This window comes from Rutidosis leptorrhynchoides, chromosome 5, assembly GCF_046630445.1.
Source record: "Rutidosis leptorrhynchoides isolate AG116_Rl617_1_P2 chromosome 5, CSIRO_AGI_Rlap_v1, whole genome shotgun sequence".
Classification (NCBI taxonomy): Eukaryota; Viridiplantae; Streptophyta; class Magnoliopsida; order Asterales; family Asteraceae; genus Rutidosis; species Rutidosis leptorrhynchoides.
In genome coordinates this window covers 363,053,830-363,074,297 of record NC_092337.1, presented here as the reverse complement: position 1 = coordinate 363,074,297, position 20,468 = coordinate 363,053,830, and the positions used below count along the sequence as shown (strand labels likewise).

The 20,468-nt window shown below is 33.0% G+C and overlaps 1 protein-coding gene across 1 annotated transcript; it reads left to right on the top strand.

Annotated features, from left to right (window-relative positions):
• The first annotated feature begins 19,042 nt into the window (after window positions 1-19,042).
• Window positions 19,043-19,837, top strand: LOC139849697 (uncharacterized). The gene has a single exon (XM_071839328.1). It carries the CDS (start codon window positions 19,043-19,045, stop codon window positions 19,835-19,837), a length of 795 nt encoding a protein of 264 aa, XP_071695429.1.
• The last annotated feature ends 631 nt before the right edge of the window (window positions 19,838-20,468 follow it).

Below are 20,468 nucleotides of genomic sequence, written 5' to 3'. Positions count from 1 at the left end.
AGTGAACAAAGAAGGTATTCAGGTGGATCTGGCAAAGATTGAGACCGTTGAAAAGTGGAAAACCCCTAAAACTCCGAAGCATATACGCCAATTTTTAGGACTGGCTGGTTACTACAGAAGATTCATCCAAGATTTTTCCAAAATAGCAAAACCCTTTGAAAGGACCCGTCCTAATCCATCTGGACGAAGTCACCAACATCTGGTTCCATTGCGATGATCGACTCCAAATAATATCTTTAGAATGAGCAAATGCACAGCGGAATCTTTCTTTCATACCTGAGAATAAACATGCTTTCAAGTGTCAACCAAAAGGTTGGTGAGTTCATTAGTTTATCATAAAGAATCATTTCATAATTTTAATAGACCACAAGATTTCATATTTCCAATTCTCATAAACATACGTCCCATGCATAGAGACAAAATATCATTCATATGGATTGAACACCTGGTAACCGACATTCACAATATGCATTTAAGAATATCCCCATCATTCCGGGATCCTCCTTCGGACATGATATAAATTTCGAAGTACTAAAGCATCCGGTACTTTGGATGGGGCTTGTTGGGCCCGATAGATCTATCTTTAGAGTTCGCGTCAATTAGGGTGTTTGTTCCCTAATTCTTAGATTACCAGACTATATAAAAAGGGCATATTCGATTAGATAATCCAACCATAGAATGTAGTTTCGATTACTTGTGTCTATTTCATAAAACAGTTATAAAAACAGCGCATGTATTCTCAGTCCCAAAAATATATATTGCGAAAGCATTTAAAAAGGGAAAAATGAAACTCACTATATTGTATTTTTGTAGTAAAAATACATATGGCGAAACTGAACAATGCGGGGTTGACCTCGGATTCACGAACCTATATCATTTGTATATATTAATACATGTAATCGTAATTGAACCATTTCGTATACTATAACTTTATATATTATATATTTAATTTGTATATATGTTTGAAAATGATTATGATTTATATGGTTATATATATTTTAAAATACCTAATTTGTTATATGTGAATATTTATATAAGGATTGTTAATATATTTAATTCCATACTTATATGTAATATTACTTACAAGTATATTTTTATATATATAATAATAATTATATAGTTGTAATGATAATAAATTAACAATTTTGCAAAAATGATAATAATTTTTAATAATAACAATACTAATAATGATAATCATATCAATAATACTTTTGTGAGTGATAATAATAATAATAATAGTACTAAAAATGGTACTAATGCTAATATTTATGAAGATAATTATATTATTTTCATAATATTTATAATAATAATAATTTTAATCATAAAAATGGTAATAATACTAAAATGATAAAATCAATAATAATAATTATGTAAATAATACTTATACTAATACTAATGAATATAATGATTATAATGCTTATAAATATAGTAATAATAATAATTATAATTCTATAATAATAATAATAAGATGAATAAGTAACTACCTCAAATGGGAAGAGCTAAAAATAAACTGTCTTGGCCCGGGTTCGAACCCAAGACCTCTCATTAACTCGCGAACACTCTCTACCATTGGACCGATTTGGTTATTCTGATAAAAACCCAAACTCAATAATATATAACCCGTATTTATATTTGATCCTATTTTCCTCTTCAAATTCACATGGACACAGATCATAACCCAGCATCATCATTCACCATCGCAAGTTATCATTTTCCTATAATCATATCTAGTTCCATGAGTAAAGAATTTGGACTTGTAGCCCATAATTGCCCCGGCCCAAAAGACCCATCGATCCCACAACCATTTCTTAAGCTCAATCATTCACAAACCCATTTGGTATTATGAAGATGCCGTTTTTTACAATAAAGTTTCATGGTTATAATTAGAGCAAGGGTCCACGTCCCATTTGGCAAATGGAGGAAAAATGTCGGCCATAGACTTTGATTAAAAAAGCATGATGCACGTTTAAATGGGGATCCAATGTTCTAATCGCCTATTTAGTAGTTCAAATGGGGTTGTCTTTTAATATTTAATACCTCCCACTTGACAAGGTTTTTAAATCTATCGGTTCTTCATTCATTATTCTATGTATCACCATTACAATTCAAGTTTCCATCCCATTGTTTGTTATAGCAACAGGAAGGAGAGAAATACAACAGCGTTTAATATCATGAGATGATGGTTGGTGGGGTTTGTTCTCGGACAGACAAGCATGTTTGTTGTTAGCTGGGTTTGCATCCAGCATAAATAAGAAAACAGACTAGAAGAGAAAGAAAAAAAAAATAGAAAGTGTGGATTGTGTTGGTTGATCGTGACATAAAGCAAGAACAAGGATTGGTTGTGGTGATAATGGTTGTTTGTTGTGGTCATTGAAACAGAAACGTTATAGTAATGCAATAGTTAGTTGAACTCGGGATTAAAATAGTAGCAACCAAATGGGTTCGATGGTACATGGTTTTGGTTTCATCGTAGAGAGAGAGAAATGGTGAGGTGGTTGTGTTGTGGTGGCGAATGGTGTTCTTGGTTGCATTTCGATTAGTAACCGTTACGGGTTTGGTGGCCTTTGGTTCAAACAAACTAGGGATAATGTTCTTGAATGAGTTTCGAGCACAAACAGAATCGAAGCATTTACAACCCTGGTTTTGAACATCATTAAGAGAGAGAAAGAGATAGAGAGAGAAGGAGGAGGTGTCTTGTGGTGATGTGTGGCGGCAGAGGGTGGTTATGAAGGTGATGGCAGTTTAGAGGTGCTTGATGATAACGTGAAAGTGATCATAGAACACTAACGAGTATTTACAGTAAATGGGAATGGTTTGGTGTATCTTAAAACAAATGGGATTGTACTATGTATATATGCATGCAAGGATAAATCAGTAGCATATTATTAATAAAATACTCCAACATTTAAAGTGTGTTTTATAGTGTAGCAGCCCTCTTATTTTATTCTATCCTATCGACCAAAAACAAATGGGTAGTGCAAGTTGAAGATGTAATACTTGTGTATAGGGATATTAAAGGTGGTCTAGTGTGGGTTGTTTGATAAAGTGGTGGGGATGATATATATAAGTGTGATTGGATTATTTGACTATCAACAAAACGAGATAAGAATATATTATTTAGTTTAAATTCCCACATGTCTCAAAATTATATGGTTATGTGATGATAACTAAAATTAAAAGGTGGTGATGATGTTGATTAGTTGGTTGTTCACAATAGCAAAGAAAAGTAGGAGTAGGAATTTAATTGGGTTAATTGGTACAACAACAAAAAAAAATGATTGGTAAAAGATGATGGATATATGCATGTATCTACGTTGATAGGGTATCAGGAACAAAAATAGTAAGTGCATGCTTGATAGAGATAGATATATTTATTTGTGCTATAGTCACAACTTGTAGCAATAACAAATAGGTTAACTGGTGTGATCGGTTGAAATTTAGCTGGAAAACAAGAACAAGATCATAACCCACTTGTGTGTGGGGTGCCAATCAACAAAAAATATAATAATCCAAACAAGCATTAGATTGAAAAAGATCTTGGATTCCAAAAGCATGCAAAGAAGTCGTGTGGTAACAGTAAAGAAGAAAGGACATATGGGTTTTTAATTCAATTATATAAACTTTAAGTAAATTTCTAAATTATTAGAATAAAGCAATTCTATTAACATATATCTCATTAATTGACACTTTTGTTTTTACATGTAACCATTTTCTGAATATCGTTAAAAAGAAATGATTTTCTGAAATCAACGTGGGCCTCGTAACAGAGACTCATAGCCATACAATGTATCTGATAAATCAATCATTTGATATTATGTTCTAATTCCATCAATAAACATATTGAACTAAATACTTTTATGTAAAGTATTATATATCTAATACTTTGTTAGCATTTTCAATTAATAAGTATATATTATATATACATATCAGTATACACATAAATGTTTGTGAATCGTCAGGCATGGTCAAAGGGTAATTGATTACATGAATATAGATTTCAAAAATTTCGAGACTCAACATTACAGATTTTTTTTTTTTTTGCTCATCGTGTCGGAATCATATAAAGATTAAAGTTTAAATTTGATCGGAAATTTCCGGGTCATCACAGTACCTACCCGTTAAAAGAAATTTCGTCCCGAAATTTGATCGAGGTCGTCATGGCTAACTATAAAAATGTTTTCATGACGAATATGAGGTGATAATAGAGTTTTATCATCATTGAGTAATATAGATGAAACACTTTGATTATACGAAGAGTATAAGTGAAGCTATCATAAGAGAATGAAATGAGTAAATGTAGAATTGTTTTAATCGATGACGTAGTTATGATTGATTTTCGGAATTTAAGGGATTTAAAGAAAATCTTCGTAATACGATTTGGTTATCCGGCGATTCAGGAAATTAGGATCTTCTTTCATTAAATGCAATAATCTGTTCCGATTTCTCTGTCGGATATTTCACTATAAATCCACTCCCTTCGTTTCCTTATTTCCATATCTCACATCTTCTATTCTTTCCCCTTAATTCATACTTTTAAGACATTTGTCAATAGGCTCCATCCTATTCTGATCCTTGGTATACTCTTAACTTTCATATCTGTCATTCTTCTCTTTCATCTACCTCCAGAAGAATCTATTTACTTTTATTATACTCTTGGGTTTATAGTGTTTCTAGTCCTCCCGTGTCTTTTTATTGCTATATGCATTGACATATACGGTTTATAATTTCTGGGTGGTTGTTGGGTTTTATATCTTCCCTTATAATTCGATGTCCCTGCTTCTGTCTTCTATAATCATTGTCATCCACAGTTAATGCTCTCTTCTATTTGCTGCGATTTATACCCCAATTTCTGTTTCGGAGCTTTGTCCTTTCGTTTCTTCTTCTTGCGATTATGCACCGCTTGTAATGGTCCAGAATTCGTAGGTATGAAGTTTTGGATGAACATAGTTAATGTTCTAAGAAGAAGGTCGTAATGGCACGATCTTGATTTGGTAAATTACCAGAATATCCGAAAAGATAGAACTATCAAGAAGATATGTTCTTAATATGTTTGGAGATTAGATAGAATGTAAGAGTCGTGTAACATGGCACATGATGATGGTACTGTGAATCATCACGTTTCATTAGAAACTCAGCATGAATTACCATAATATAATCACGTTGATCAAGTGTCATTATATTATACTAACTCATGCATCAGTTTCCAACACTACTTCAAAAACATTATTTTTTTTTAATTTGAAGGTTCGCAGAATATAGAAACTAAAATAGTTTCCTTTTATGATATAATACAGATAGTGCAGAGAGATAATTAATATCGAACGAGAATATTTATGAAGATATCTTCAGAAATATTGAGGATATTAATAAAGAAAAGTACGATGATATCTTAGGATTTCAGAATCTAATTGTGATGAAGAATTTCATTCACGATGATTTAGAGCGGTTAAGGAGTAAGGTATTCGCTAAAGATTTCAGCAGGCATTGAATCATTTGAATTCTTTGAAGTCAAACTTATTCTTTGTGATTTGTCCACGTCTTCCTTCATAGTTTCGCATAATCTGTTTTTCGGTACCAAATTTTCTATTGAGTGTTTCCAATACTCCATTCTTTATCATCAAACTCTTGGCCATTTAAGCCATATACAATTTTTACTGTTTCCTCTACATTTAATGCAGCCATTTTTGAAACGTTGGTTAACAATCCGAGGTGGTTTCAGGAGAATTGTATTTTTAGATGATTAAACGCTGATGGTAATATGGTGGAATATAAAAGGTTCATCGGTAACGATAAAAGAGCACACATATATTTCAAGTTCATAATAAGGTTGTTTCGAACGAAAAGTCGAAGTTATCTTGCTGGAGCTGTGACAAAATTGGCTAATTTGAAAAGAGATTGAAAAGTTATTTCCGAAAATAACAATGCCCAAGAAGCTAGTACAGATACGTGTTAAACATTTATACAGGTTCCGAGAATTTTTCAGATGCATAACTATATGCGTAAATCTTTTCTTCCGTAAATGAAGTGCAGTTGATTCATCCTCCCGATTGAAGTGTTTTCAGGAATCACGAAAGGTTTGAGCGCAGATTGTAATCGTCAAGATACAAATGAGGTTTAAGATGAAATCAAGTGGCAACTTGGGGAAATATTTAACTGTAGAAGATGAAATTTATTTACAATCTTTTAAGTCGAAAAGTGTTGTATTTAATATTTCCTACTCTTTTAATAATTTTTAATTATCCATAATAGTAGTCCAATATTCCAATAGTTCAATAGCTCCATCAAAACTAGTATATTTTAAGGAAATAGTCATATAGTAACAGTTAACTAGGAACAGTTAACATAGTTTTAAAGTTTTACGTAGTTAATTAATTGGTTACTAATAAATTTTATTTTGTTCATTATTTTCTTCATTATGCCACTTGTCGGATCTTGACTTGGGTTTTGATCGGCAGAAACTCGTATGTGAAATTTAATTGGAATGAAAATGGTTATTCTTTGGTGAACGGATTCGTATATCGGTAGATGTAAATAAGATAGTAAATGATTGTTGAATCAGATTCGAAGAATGTACAATGTAACTTATTAATGTGAAATTTAAATAGTCCTCGGGTATTACCTACCCGTTAAAATATTTTCACCATTAACAGTTTGTACAAGAGAATTTTTAATTACAATCTTTATGAAAACATATTTACATATATATTTTCTTCAGATATATTCATGGATTTAATGAGTTAATATGATATTATACTCATTTGCTTTTCGGTTGAAACTAGAATAAATAATCTCTAAAACTTTAGAGGTTACATATTTGCCATGTCGAACGAGGATAAATGAGGTAGAACAATACGTAGAACGAAGATCATACTCAAAGTACATATGATGATATTGAAGCATGGATTGTTGATGGTACTGGTGCTGTTATTGATTGTACTGTTGGTGCCGGTGATGTTGCTGAAGCTGGTACATTTTGCACCATATTCTCCGAATTGATTATTCGAGCGCGAAGTTCGTTGACTTATTACTCCAGGATGATTGCTGGTCGGAACGAGCGGATGAATAAGGTTCAGAATTGTGGATAGAATATGATCTTGTCGAGTTACCCTGGAAATGAGACTAAAAATGGTGTCTCGAGCAGGTTCGCCGGTAAACGCTTCAGGTTCATTGTCAAGAGGTGAATTCGGTTGGTGGAAGGGATTGCCTTCTGCGCGTTTCCATTAATTAAGTCAACTACGAACCCATCAGATGAATTGATAATGGCTGATTGGTTGATTCATGCCGATGACGCTGTTTTCGGAGCTTAGGTGGACATCTATGTCGGAATAGCTGTCGGAATAACTATCGGAATAGTTATCGGAATCTGAGGGACTCGAACTGGTTGCAGGATCCATATCGTACGATCAGATGAAAGATTTTCGATAAGAAATAGATTATATGATGTAGATTAGTACCCTGCAATACATAATTTACATATGCATATATAATACTAAAATCCCATAAATTACGGAGGAATCTATGGAAGTTGTCAGACAAAGTTACAGTAACAGATACGCTAAGATATGAAGTAGCAGATACGCTAAGATATGAATTTTGTCTATACACTATTCATGCAGTCAATGCAGTAAAACGTGTCTAGACTAAGAGTGATAAGCAAGTGATTCTCTAAGAATGATAAGCAGGTAATTTTTGACACAAAATGATAAGCAAAACTTTTGACATGTAGACACGGTCGAAGTCCAGACTCACTAATGCATCCTAACAATTATCAGTTAGACATACTAATGCAAGACCTGGTTCGCTAAGACCAACGCTCTGATACCAACTGAAAGGACCCGTCCTAATCCATCTGGACGAAGTCACCAACATCTGGTTCTATTGCGATGATCGACTCCAAATAATATCTTTAGAATGAGCAAATGCACAGCGGAATCTTTCTTTCATACCTGAGAATAAACATGCTTTCAAGTGTCAACCAAAAGGTTGGTGAGTTCATTAGTTTATCATAAAGAATCATTTCATAATTTTAATAGACCACAAGATTTCATATTTCCAATTCTCATAAACATACGTCCCATGCATAGAGACAAAATATCATTCATATGGATTGAACACCTGGTAACCGACATTCACAATATGCATTTAAGAATATCACCATCATTCCAGGATCCTCCTTCGGACATGATATAAATTTCGAAGTACTAAAGCATCCGGTACTTTGGATGGAGCTTGTTGGGCCCGATAGATCTATCTTTAGAGTTCGCGTCAATTAGGGTGTCTGTTCCCTAATTCTTAGATTACCAGACTATATAAAAAGGGCATATTTGATTAGATAATCCAACCATAGAATGTATTTTCGATTACTTGTGTCTATTTCATAAAACAGTTATAAAAACAGCGCATGTATTCTCAGTCCCAAAAATATATATTGCGAAAGCATTTAAAAAGGGAATAATGAAACTCACTATATTGTATTTTTGTAGTAAAAATATATATATGGCGAAACTGAACAATGCGGGGTTGACCTCGGATTCACGAACCTATATCATTTGTATATATTAATACATGTAATCATAATTGAACCATTTCGTATACTATAACTTTATATATTATATATTTAATTTGTATATATGTTTGAAAATGATTATGATTTATATGGTTATATATATTTTAAAATACCTAATTTGTTATATGTGAATATTTATATAAGGATTGTTAATATATTTAATTCCATACTTATATGTAATATTACTTACAAGTATATTTTTATATATATAATAATAATTATATAGTTGTAATGATAATAAATTAACAATTTTGCAAAAATGATAATAATTTTTAATAATAACAATACTAATAATGATAATCATATCAATAATACTTTTGTGAGTGATAATAATAATAATAATAGTACTAAAAATGGTACTAATGCTAATATTTATGAAGATAATTATATTATTTTCATAATATTTATAATAATAATAATTTTAATCATAAAAATGGTAATAATACTAAAATGATAAAATCAATAATAATAATTATGTAAATAATACTTATACTAATACTAATGAATATAATGATTATAATGCTTATAAATATAGTAATAATAATAATTATGATTCTATAATAATAATAAGATGAATAAGTAACTACCTCAAATGGGAAGAGCTAAAAATAAACTGTCTTGGCCCTGGTTCGAACCCAAGACCTCTCATTAACTCGCGAACACTCTCTACCATTGGACCGATTTGGTTATTCTGATAAAAACCCAAACTCAATAATATATAACCCGTATTTATATTTGATCCTATTTTCCTCTTCAAATTCACATGGACACAGATCATAACCCAGCATCATCATTCACCATCGCAAGTTATCATTTTCCTATAATCATATCTAGTTCCATGAGTAAAGAATTTGGACTTGTTCTAGCCCATAATTGCCCCGGCCCAAAAGACCCATCGATCCCACAACCATTTCTTAAGCTCAATCATTCACAAACCCATTTGGTATTATGAAGATGCCGTGTTTTACAATAAAGTTTCATGGTTATAATTAGAGCAAGGGTCCACGTCCCATTTGGCAAATGGAGGAAAAATGTCGGCCATAGACTTTGATTAAAGAAGCATGATGCACGTTTAAATGGGGATCCAATGTTCTAATCGCCTATTTAGTAGTTCAAGTGGGGTTGTCTTTTAATATTTAATACCTCCCACTTGACAAGGTTTTTAAATCTATCGGTTCTTCATTCATTATTCTATGTATCACCATTACAATTCAAGTTTCCATCCCATTGTTTGTTATAGCAACAGGAAGGAGAGAAATACAACAGCGTTTAATATCATGAGATGATGGTTGGTGGGGTTTGTTCTCGGACAGACAAGCATGTTTGTTGTTAGCTGGGTTTGCGTCCAGCATAAATAAGAAAACAGACGAGAAGAGAAAGAAAAAAAAAATAGAAAGTGTGGATTGTGTTGGTTGATCGTGACATAAAGCAAGAACAAGGATTGGTTGTGGTGATAATTGTTGTTTGTTGTGGTCATTGAAACAGAAACATTATAGTAATGCAATAGTTAGTTGAACTCGGGATTAAAATAGTAGCAACCAAATGGGTTCGATGGTACATGGTTTTGGTTTCATCGTAGAGAGAGATAAATGGTGAGGTGGTTGTGTTGTGGTGGCGAATGGTGTTCTTGGTTGCATTTCGATTAGTAACCGTTACGGGTTTGGTGGCCTTTGGTTCAAACAAACTAGGGATAATGTTCTTGAATGAGTTTCGAGCACAAACAGAATCGAAGCATTTACAACCCTGGTTTCGAACATCATTAAGAGAGAGAAAGAGATAGAGAGAGAAGGAGGAGGTGTCTTGTGGTGATGTGTGGCGGCAGAGGGTGGTTATGAAGGTGATGGCAGTTTAGAGGTGCTTGATGATAACGTGAAAGTGATCATAGAACACTAACGAGTATTTACAGTAAATGGGAATGGTTTGGTGTATCTTAAAACAAATGGGATTGTACTATGTATATATGCATGCAAGGATAAATCAGTAGCTTATTATTAATAAAATACTCCAACATTTAAAGTGTGTTTTATAGTGTAGCAGCCCTCTTATTTTATTCTATCCTATCGACCAAAAACAAATGGGTAGTGCAAGTTGAAGATGTAATACTTGTGTATAGGGATATTAAAGGTGGTCTAGTGTGGGTTGTTTGATAAAGTGGTGGGGATGATATATATAAGTGTGATTGGATTATTTGACTATCAACAAAACGAGATAAGAATATATTATTTAGTTTAAATTCCCACATGTCTCAAAATTATATGGTTATGTGATGATAACTAAAATTAAAAGGTGGTGATGATGTTGATTAGTTGGTTGTTCACAATAGCAAAGAAAAGTAGGAGTAGGAATTTAATTGGGTTAATTGGTACAACAACAAAAAAAATGATTGGTAAAAGATGATGGATATATGCATGTATCTACGTTGATAGGGTATCAGGAACAAAAATAGTAAGTGCATGCTTGATAGAGATAGATATATTTATTTGTGCTATAGTCACAACTTGTAGCAATAACAAATAGGTTAACTGGTGTGATCGGTTGAAATTTAGCTGGAAAACAAGAACAAGATCATAACCCACTTGTGTGTGGGGTGCCAATCAACAAAAACTATAATAATCCAAACAAGCGTTAGATTGAAAAAGATCTTGGATTCCAAAAGCATGCAAAGAAGTCGTGTGGTAACAGTAAAGAAGAAAGGACATATGGGTTTTTAATTCAATTATATAAACTTTAAGTAAATTTCTAAATTATTAGAATAAAGCAATTCTATTAACATATATCTCATTAATTGACACTTTTGTTTTTACATGTAACCATTTTCTGAATATCGTTAAAAAGAAATGATTTTCTGAAATCAACGTGGGCCTCGTAACAGAGACTCATAGCCATACAATGTATCTGATAAATCAATCATTTGATATTATGTTCTAATTCCATCGATAAACATATTGAACTAAATACTTTTATGTAAAGTATTATATATCTAATACTTTGTTAACATTTTCAATTAATAAGTATATATTATATATACATATCAGTATACACATAAATGTTTGTGAATCGTCAGGCATGGTCAAAGGGTAATTGATTACATGAATATAGATTTCAAAAATTTCGAGACTCAACATTACAGTTTTTTTTTTTTTTTGCTCATCGTGTCGGAATCATATAAAGATTAAAGTTTAAATTTGATTGAAAATTTCCGGGTCATCACACCCTTGACTGCATTAACGCATAAAGGGAAGAAATTTGAATGGAAGGATGAACAAGAAAAAGCGTTTCGATTGTTGAAGAAAAAGTTAAGTACGGCACATATATTGGCATTGCCTGAAGGGAATGATGATTTTGTGATATATTGTGATGCCTCAAAACAAGGCCTCGGTTGTGTATTAATGCAACGAACGAAGGTAATTGATTATGCGTCTAGACAATTGAAGATTCACGAGCAAAATTATAGGACACACGATTTGGAATTAGGTACTGTTGTGTTTGCATTAAAGACTTGGAGGCACTACTTATATGGGGTCAAAAGTATTATATATACTGACCACAAAAGTCTTCAACATATATTTAATCAGAAACAACTGAACATGAGGCAACGCAGGTGGATTGAATTGTTGAATGATTATGACTTTGAGATTCATTACCACCAGGGAAAGGCGAATGTGGTAGCCGACGCTTTGAGTAGAAAGGACAGAGAACCCATTCGAGCAAAAGCTATGAATATAATGATTCACAATAACCTTACTACTCAAATAAAGGAGGCGTAACAAGGAGTTTTAAAAGAGGAAAATTTAAAGGATGAAATACCCAAAGGATCGGAGAAGCATCTTAATATTCGGGAAGACGGAACCCGGTATAGGGCTGAAAGAATTTGGGTACCAAAATTTGGAGATATGAGAGAAATGGTACTTAGAGAAGCTCATAAAACCAGATACTCAATACATCCTGGAACGGAGAAGATGTACAAAGATCTCAAGAAACATTTTTGGTGGCCAGGTATTAAAGCCGATGTTGCTAAATACGTAGGGGAATGTTTGACGTGTTCTAAGGTCAAAGCTGAGCATCAGAAACTATTAGGTCTACTTCAACAACCCGAAATCCCGGAATGGAAATGGAAAAACATTACCATGGATTTCATAACTAAATTGCCAAGGACTGCAAGTGGTTTTGATACTATTTGGGTAATAGTTTATCGTCTCACCAAATCAGCACACTTCCTGCCAATAAGAGAAGATGACAAGATGGAGAAGTTAGCACGACTGTATTTGAAGGAAGTCATCTCCAGACATGGAATACCAATCTCTATTATCTCTGATAGGGATGGCAGATTTGTTTCAAGGTTTTGGCAAACATTACAACAAGCATTGGGAACTCATCTAGACATGAGTACTGCCTATCATCCACAAACCGATGGGCAGAGCAAAAGGACGATACAGACTCTTGAAGACATGCTACGAGCATGTGTTATTGATTTTGGAAACGGTTGGGATCGACATCTACCATTAGCAGAATTTTCCTACAACAACAGTTACCACTCGAGTATCGAAATGGCACCGTTCGAAGCACTTTATGGTAGAAAGTGCAGATCTTCAATTTGTTGGAATAAATTGGGGGATAGACAGATTACGGGTCCGGAGATAATCCAAGAAACTACAGAGAAAATCATCCAAATTCAACAACGGTTGAAAACCGCTCAGAGTCGACAAAAGAGCTACGCGGACCTTAAAAGGAAAGATATAGAATTTGAAATTGGGGAGATGGTCATGCTTAAGGTTTTGCCTTAGAAAGGCGTTGTTCGATTTGGTAAACGGGGGAAACTAAATCCAAGATACATTGGACCATTCAAGATTTTAGATCGTGTCAGACCAGTAGCCTACCGACTTGAATTACCTCAACAACTCGCCAATGTACATAATACCTTTCACGTCTCGAATCTGAAGAAGTGCTTAGCTAAAGAAGATCTCACTATTCCTTTAGACGAAATTAAAATCAATGAAAAACTACAATTCACTGAAGAACCCGTCGAGATAATGGATCGTAAGGTTAAAAGGCTCAAGCAAAACAAGATACCAATTGTTAAGGTTCGATGGAATGCTCGTAGAGGACCCGAGTTCACCTGGGAACGATAAGATCAGATGAAGAAGAAATACCCGCATTTATTTCCAGAAGATACGTCAACACCTCCAACTGCTTAAATTTTTGGGACGAAATTTATTTAACGGGTAGGTACTGTAGTGACCCGAACTTTTCCATGTTTATATATATTAAATGAAATTGATATTTATATGATTAAGTGTTTCCAACATGTTAAGCAATCAAACTTGTTAAGACTTGATTAATTGAAATAGGTTTTATATAGACAATTGACCACCCAAGTTGACCGGTGATTCACGAACGTTAAAACTTGTAAAAACTATATGATGTCACATATATGGATATATATATATATAGTTAACATGGTATTATGATAAGTAAATATATCATTAAGTATATTAACAATGAACTACATATGTAAAAACAAGACTACTAACTTAATGATTTCGAAACGAGACATATATGTAACGATTATCGTTGTAACGACATTTAATTGTATATATATCATATTAAGATATATTAATATATCATAATATCATGATAATGTAAAAATTTAACATCTCATTTGATATAATAAACAATGGGTTAACAACACTTAACAGGATCGTTAACCTAAAGGCTTCAAAACAACATTTACATGTAACGACTAACGATGACTTAACGACTCAGTTAAAATGTATATACATGTAGTGTTTTAATATGTATTTATACACTTTTGTAAGACTTCAAGACACTTATCAAAATACTTCTACTTAACAAAAATACTTACAATTACATCCTCGTTCAGTTTCATCAACAATTCTACTCGTATGCACCCGTATTCGTACTCGTACAATACACAGCTTTTAGATGTATGTACTATTAGTATATACACTCTAATGATCAGCTCTTAGAAGCCCATGTGAGTCACCTAACACATGTATGAACCATAATTTGGCAACTAGCAAGAAATATCTCATAAAATTACAAAAATATTAGTAATCATTCGTGACTTATTTACATGTAAATAAAATTACACATCCTTTATATCTAATCCATATACCAACGACCAAAAACACCTATAAACACTTTCATTCATCAATTTTCTTCATCAAATTGATCTCTCTCAAGTTCTATCTTCAAGTTCTAGGTGTTCTTCATAAATTCTATAAGTTCTAGTTTCATAAAATCAAGAATACTTCCAAGTTTGCTAGCTTACTTCCAATCTTGTAAAGTGATCATCCAACCTCAAGAAATCTTTTTTATTTACAGTAATATATCTTTCTAATACAAGGTAATACTCATATTCAAACTTTGATTCAATTTCTATAACTCTAACAATCTTATTTCGAGTGGAAATCTTACTTGAACTTGTTTTCGTGTCATGATTCTGCTTCAAGAACTTTCAAGCCATCCAAGGATCCTTTGAAGCTAGATATATTTTTCTCATTTCCAGTGGGTTTATCCACAAAACCTAAGGTAGTAATGATGTTCATAACATCATTCGATTCATATATATAAAACTACCTTATTCGAAGGTTTAAACTTGTAATCACTAGAACATAGTTTAGTTAATTCTAAACTTGTTCGCAAACAAAAGTTAATCCTTCTAACTTGAATTTTAAAATAAACTAAACACATGTTCTATATATATATTATATGCTAACTTAATGATTTAAAACCTAAAAACACGAAAAACACCGTAAAACTGGATATACGCCGTCGTAGTAACACCGCGGGCTGTTTTGGGTTAGTTAAGTAAACACTATGATAAACTTTGATTTAAAAGTTGTTCTTCTGGGAAAATAATTTTTCTTATGAACATGAAACTATATCCAAAAATTATTATTAAACTCAAAATGAAAGTATGTTTTCCAAAATGGTCATCTAGACGTCGTTCTTTCGACTGAAATGACTACCTTTACAAAAACTACTTGTAACCTGTATTTCCGACTATAAACTTATACTTTTTCTGTATAGATTCATAAACTTAAGTTCAATATGAAACCATAGCAATTGGATTCACTCAAAACGGATTTAAAACGAAGAAGTTATGGGTAAAACAAGATTGGATATTTTTACTTGTTGTAGCTACGTGAAAATTGGTAACTAATCTATACAAATCATATCCTAGCTAACTTATATTGTATTATGCATGTATTCTAATATATTATGTAATCTTGGGATACCATAGACATGTATGCAAATGTTTTGACATATCATATCAACCCATCTATATATATTATTTGGAACAACCATAGACACTCTATATGCAGTAATGTTGGAGTTAGCTATACAGGGTTGAGGTTGATTCTAAAAATATATATACTTTGAGTTGTGATCTAGCCTGAGACATGTATACAATGGGTCGTGGATTGGGTCAAGATAATATATATCAATTTATTTCTGTACATCTAACTATGGACAACTAGTTGTAGGTTACTAACGAGGACAACTGACTGAAAATATTTAAAACATTAAAACGTATTAAAAAAAATGTTGTAAATATATTTTGAACATACTTTGATATATATGTACATATTTGTTATAGGTTCATGAATCGACCAGTGGCCAAGTCTTACTTCCCGACGAAGTAAAAATATGTGAAAGTGAGTTATAGTCCCACTTTTAAAATCTATTATTTTTTTTGGGATGAGAATACATGCGATTTTATAAATGTTTTACAAAATAGACACAAGTATGCGAAACTACATTCTATGGTTGGATTATTAAACCGAATATCGCCCTTCAAGTATGGTAGCCTAAGAATTAGGGAAATGGCCCCTAATTGACGCGAATCATAAAGATAGATCTATTGGGCTTAACAACCCCCATTCAAGTTATGGATGGTTTAGTACTTCGAGATTATTATACAGACGAGAGGTTCTGTTTTGGGGATATTCTATGCATTAAGTTAACGTCGGTTACCAGGTGTTCAACATATGAATGATTTTTATCTCTATGCAGTTTGCGAAATGCCTGATAATAGATGTGTTATAAAAATGAAATCTTGTGGTCTATTATTATGATTTAATAATATGTAGGTTAAACCTATAACTCACCAACAATTTTGTTGACGTTTTAAGCATGTTTATTCTCAGGTGATTATTAAGAGCTTCCGCTGTTGCATACTAAATTAAGGTTTTTGTATAATATTGTTTAAAAACTGCATTCGAAGACTTATGTTGATGTGTAATATTATTGTAAACCATTATGTAATGGTCGTGTGAAAAACGCTATATTTTAGATTATCATTATTTGATAATCGTCGTAATATTTTAAAGGTTATGGTTTGTTTTAAAATCGAATGCAGTCTTTGAAAAACGTCTTATATAGAGGTCAAAACCTCGCGACAAAATCAATTAATATGGAACGTTTATAATCAATATGAACGGGACGTTTCATTATTAGCTAAACAACCTTAAATTCCTGCAACTGTCAATAGTAATTCACCTAATACATTAACAAATAATAAGTTAGAAACACAATTTAGTTAACACACAACACATATAACCCCTTAATCCTTACAAGTGCAATTTAACCCTATTGCACTTAACACCAAAAACACACTAGGGGTTATCCCGATAATCACTAATAACTAGTGATTATCATCACAAAACACCATTAATCAAGAAATTGGGTACAAATTAGTCAAAATTAGACCCATATCCTAATTTGACCATTTCAAAGTAAATCTCCAAATTAACTAACAAGATGTGTTCTTATGAACGTCATAGCCATCAAACATAAGTTTATCCTCAAACTATCACCCAAACAACAAGATCAATTTACACAAATTGGTCATTTAAACAAAAACCCACATTCAAGTATTACACACCCAATTACAAGACCCAATAAACCCAAATCTTTAAAATTTGAGGGTTTATCAACACCAATAACCCAAACCATAACCTCATTAATCGAACACAATTTTGGAATTACGGTTTACTTCTTGAGTCAAAACCAAGCTTAGTAGCTGGAGTCACTCAGATGAGCAACAAAATTGGCAGAAATGGTCCCCCTCTTTACCAATTTGCACTACTCACTCTAGGGTTTGCTTTCTCTCTCAAATCTTGGAGCTCTCAAGAAGTCTCTGGAAGTAAAATGAGACTTCCAGCCCCTTTCTAGCTCAATAATCCATTTTTCACATATTTACAATTAAAACCTCGAATTTATAAAATTTACAAAATAGCACATCCTATTCAGCACAGCTGCGCGGCGCGCAACCTTACTGCGCGGCACACAGTACCACTGGTTCAGAAACGAGTGGGCATTAAAAGTTTATGGGTAACCAGGGCTCTCACGTTGTGCACCTAAACTTTCAGCGGTTGGTAGAGGATTTCAATTGTTTTGACCAGTTTCCCTGAGGTTCACGTGTTTGGGGCACCACATAAAGGTAGATTCGGTTGTGTAGTATGGGATATTATCATATTCGGTTGTAGAGAGTAAGTAATGATTTTATTCATAGTGGATGCTCATAAGAGTTACAATGCAAGACTTAAATTTTTAAGAACCGTAGGGATGGTATTTATAGGGATGGTATTTATAGCCTACACAAATACCTCCATTCAATTTAAGGTCCTTTACAATCTACACTATTCATTTTTAGTCCATGGGTCCTAACACTATAGTACATGTCTAGGCTATTGCACATCTTTTACAGGTTCTAAACTAAGCAAAGAAGATCAAAAGAATCAGATTCAAACATTCTCCAACGACTATGCAATGGATACATTTTCAGACCTACAATCATACGGTTGAGGCACGCTCAATGGCGATATGAAGCAATATAACGAGCTGGATCACAAGCTCAATGGCCATATGAAGCGTCTAAGTTGAACCAATATGCACTCAACTAATTCAAAATAAATAAAATTTACAAGATGGGTGACCACTTAGACCATTTTTAAAGGTAGTGGACAAAAGTGGCGTGTTGGGGTGAGGTAGGGGTGAGGTAGGGTGCTTAGCGTTGACGTGGCATTGGTAAATTGGAAAATAATAGGGAGACATGTTCGGTGATTTGTTAAAATATGATTGGAAGTTTGGTGTAAAAAGGATTAAAAGATATTAAAATATATTAAATTATAATATAATAAAATACAAAGAATAGTGGCAGTCATAAAATGCTCGAGTGTTAGAATTAGCACGCCACTAAACAAATGGGTTGAGCACGCCACGCTATAAGCGTGTAACTGACGTATTGGGCCTCGAACACGTCAAACGTTAATCATGGTCTTATAAAAAAATTTCAAATTTTTTGTTTTGTTTAAAAACTGTAACTTTTATAAAACACGAGGCCATAAAAAAATGAGATTGAAAAAGAAAGCTATTTTAGATTGAAGAATGAGATTGAAGTTATAAGAATGAGATATAGTAACTCCAGTATTATATAAAGTTATAAGAATGAGATTGAAGAAGAAAGCTATTTTAGATTCGATCGATTGGTCCGAGATGCACCCTGAAATACTAGAAATCATAGCCAAGAAGCATAATTTGTATCATGAAGATTACATGTCTTTCGCCGGAGTATGTAAATCATGGCGTTCAGCCGCCGTCCGGGCGGCTAACAAGGATCACTACCCCAATGGACTTCCTTCGCGTTTTCCGTCTCTATTTCTTGTAGACAAAAAAGAGGATAATGTTCAAAAAAAGAACTTCTGCTTGCAAACTCCGTCTCTGTTTAATGCAAAGAAAAAAGAGGATGATCATCAAGAATTATTTTGTATCCGTAAGATAATGCTACCAGAAGCAAGTCGTAAGTTATGCATGCCTTCGGGTGGGTGGCTCTTAACTTTCGGAGACGATTATGTTCCAAAACTCATATATCATTTCTCACGTGAAATCATCAATCTCAATCTTCCATACACCTTTTCCGAATTTGGAATTAGCACTTTACAATGGTGTATATTTTTTAGGAAGCTGGTCGTTGTTAAATCATCGTTGGTGGTGATGTTATGCGGACGTTTAGGGACACTAGCGTCTTGTCGGTCTGGAGATGAAAAGTGGACAACTGTCCTTAATGGTTTGGAAGATATCACGCATCACAAGGGGCGTATTTATAGTTTTGGTTATGACCACCGGATCAAAGCTTGTGATGTTTATGAAGGGAATCGTACAATTATGGAAACTGTTTCAACGCTTCCCAAATATCTTTATGGCAGATGGTTCGAAGAATTTGTTTACAGAGCATATTGTTAGAATTATAGTATGTTTAGATTTTTTAATATGAGAAAATGGTTTATAGTTTATTTAGTTTTAAGTGATTAGTTAAATGTATTTAATTAGTGATCACAATTGATGAGGGGTATTTTGGGTAAATATAAATAGGTGAAAAAAGACACTTTTGAAAGTAATGTTTTTATATTAGTGAAATGATTATTGTTGTTGTGTACATCGATTTGGAATGCACCAAGCCTTTTTATAGGCATATTAAGTCGGTGCTAATCCTTCCAGCATCATCTGATTTTTTTTCTTTTCTAATCTAGTAACCTGTACTAAATTACATCATAAATATCTACTATTAAATATCTTTTACTAATAGTTAATTCTAGATAAATCTAGAAATACATTATAGTTTAACACTCCTCCTTAATGTATTTCGGTGTTACTCCAAGCATGTTGCGTAGAAACTCGAACTTGAGTCTTGGTAGTGCTTTAGTAAAAATATCTGCAATCTGCTCTTCTGTCTTGCAGTATTTTAATTCAATATCTTTCTTTGCTGAGACTTCTCGTAGAAAGTGATACTTGATGTCAATATGTTTTGTTCTGCCATGAAACACAGGATTCTTTGCCATCGCAATTGCAGACTTGTTGTCGCAGAAAATTTGTG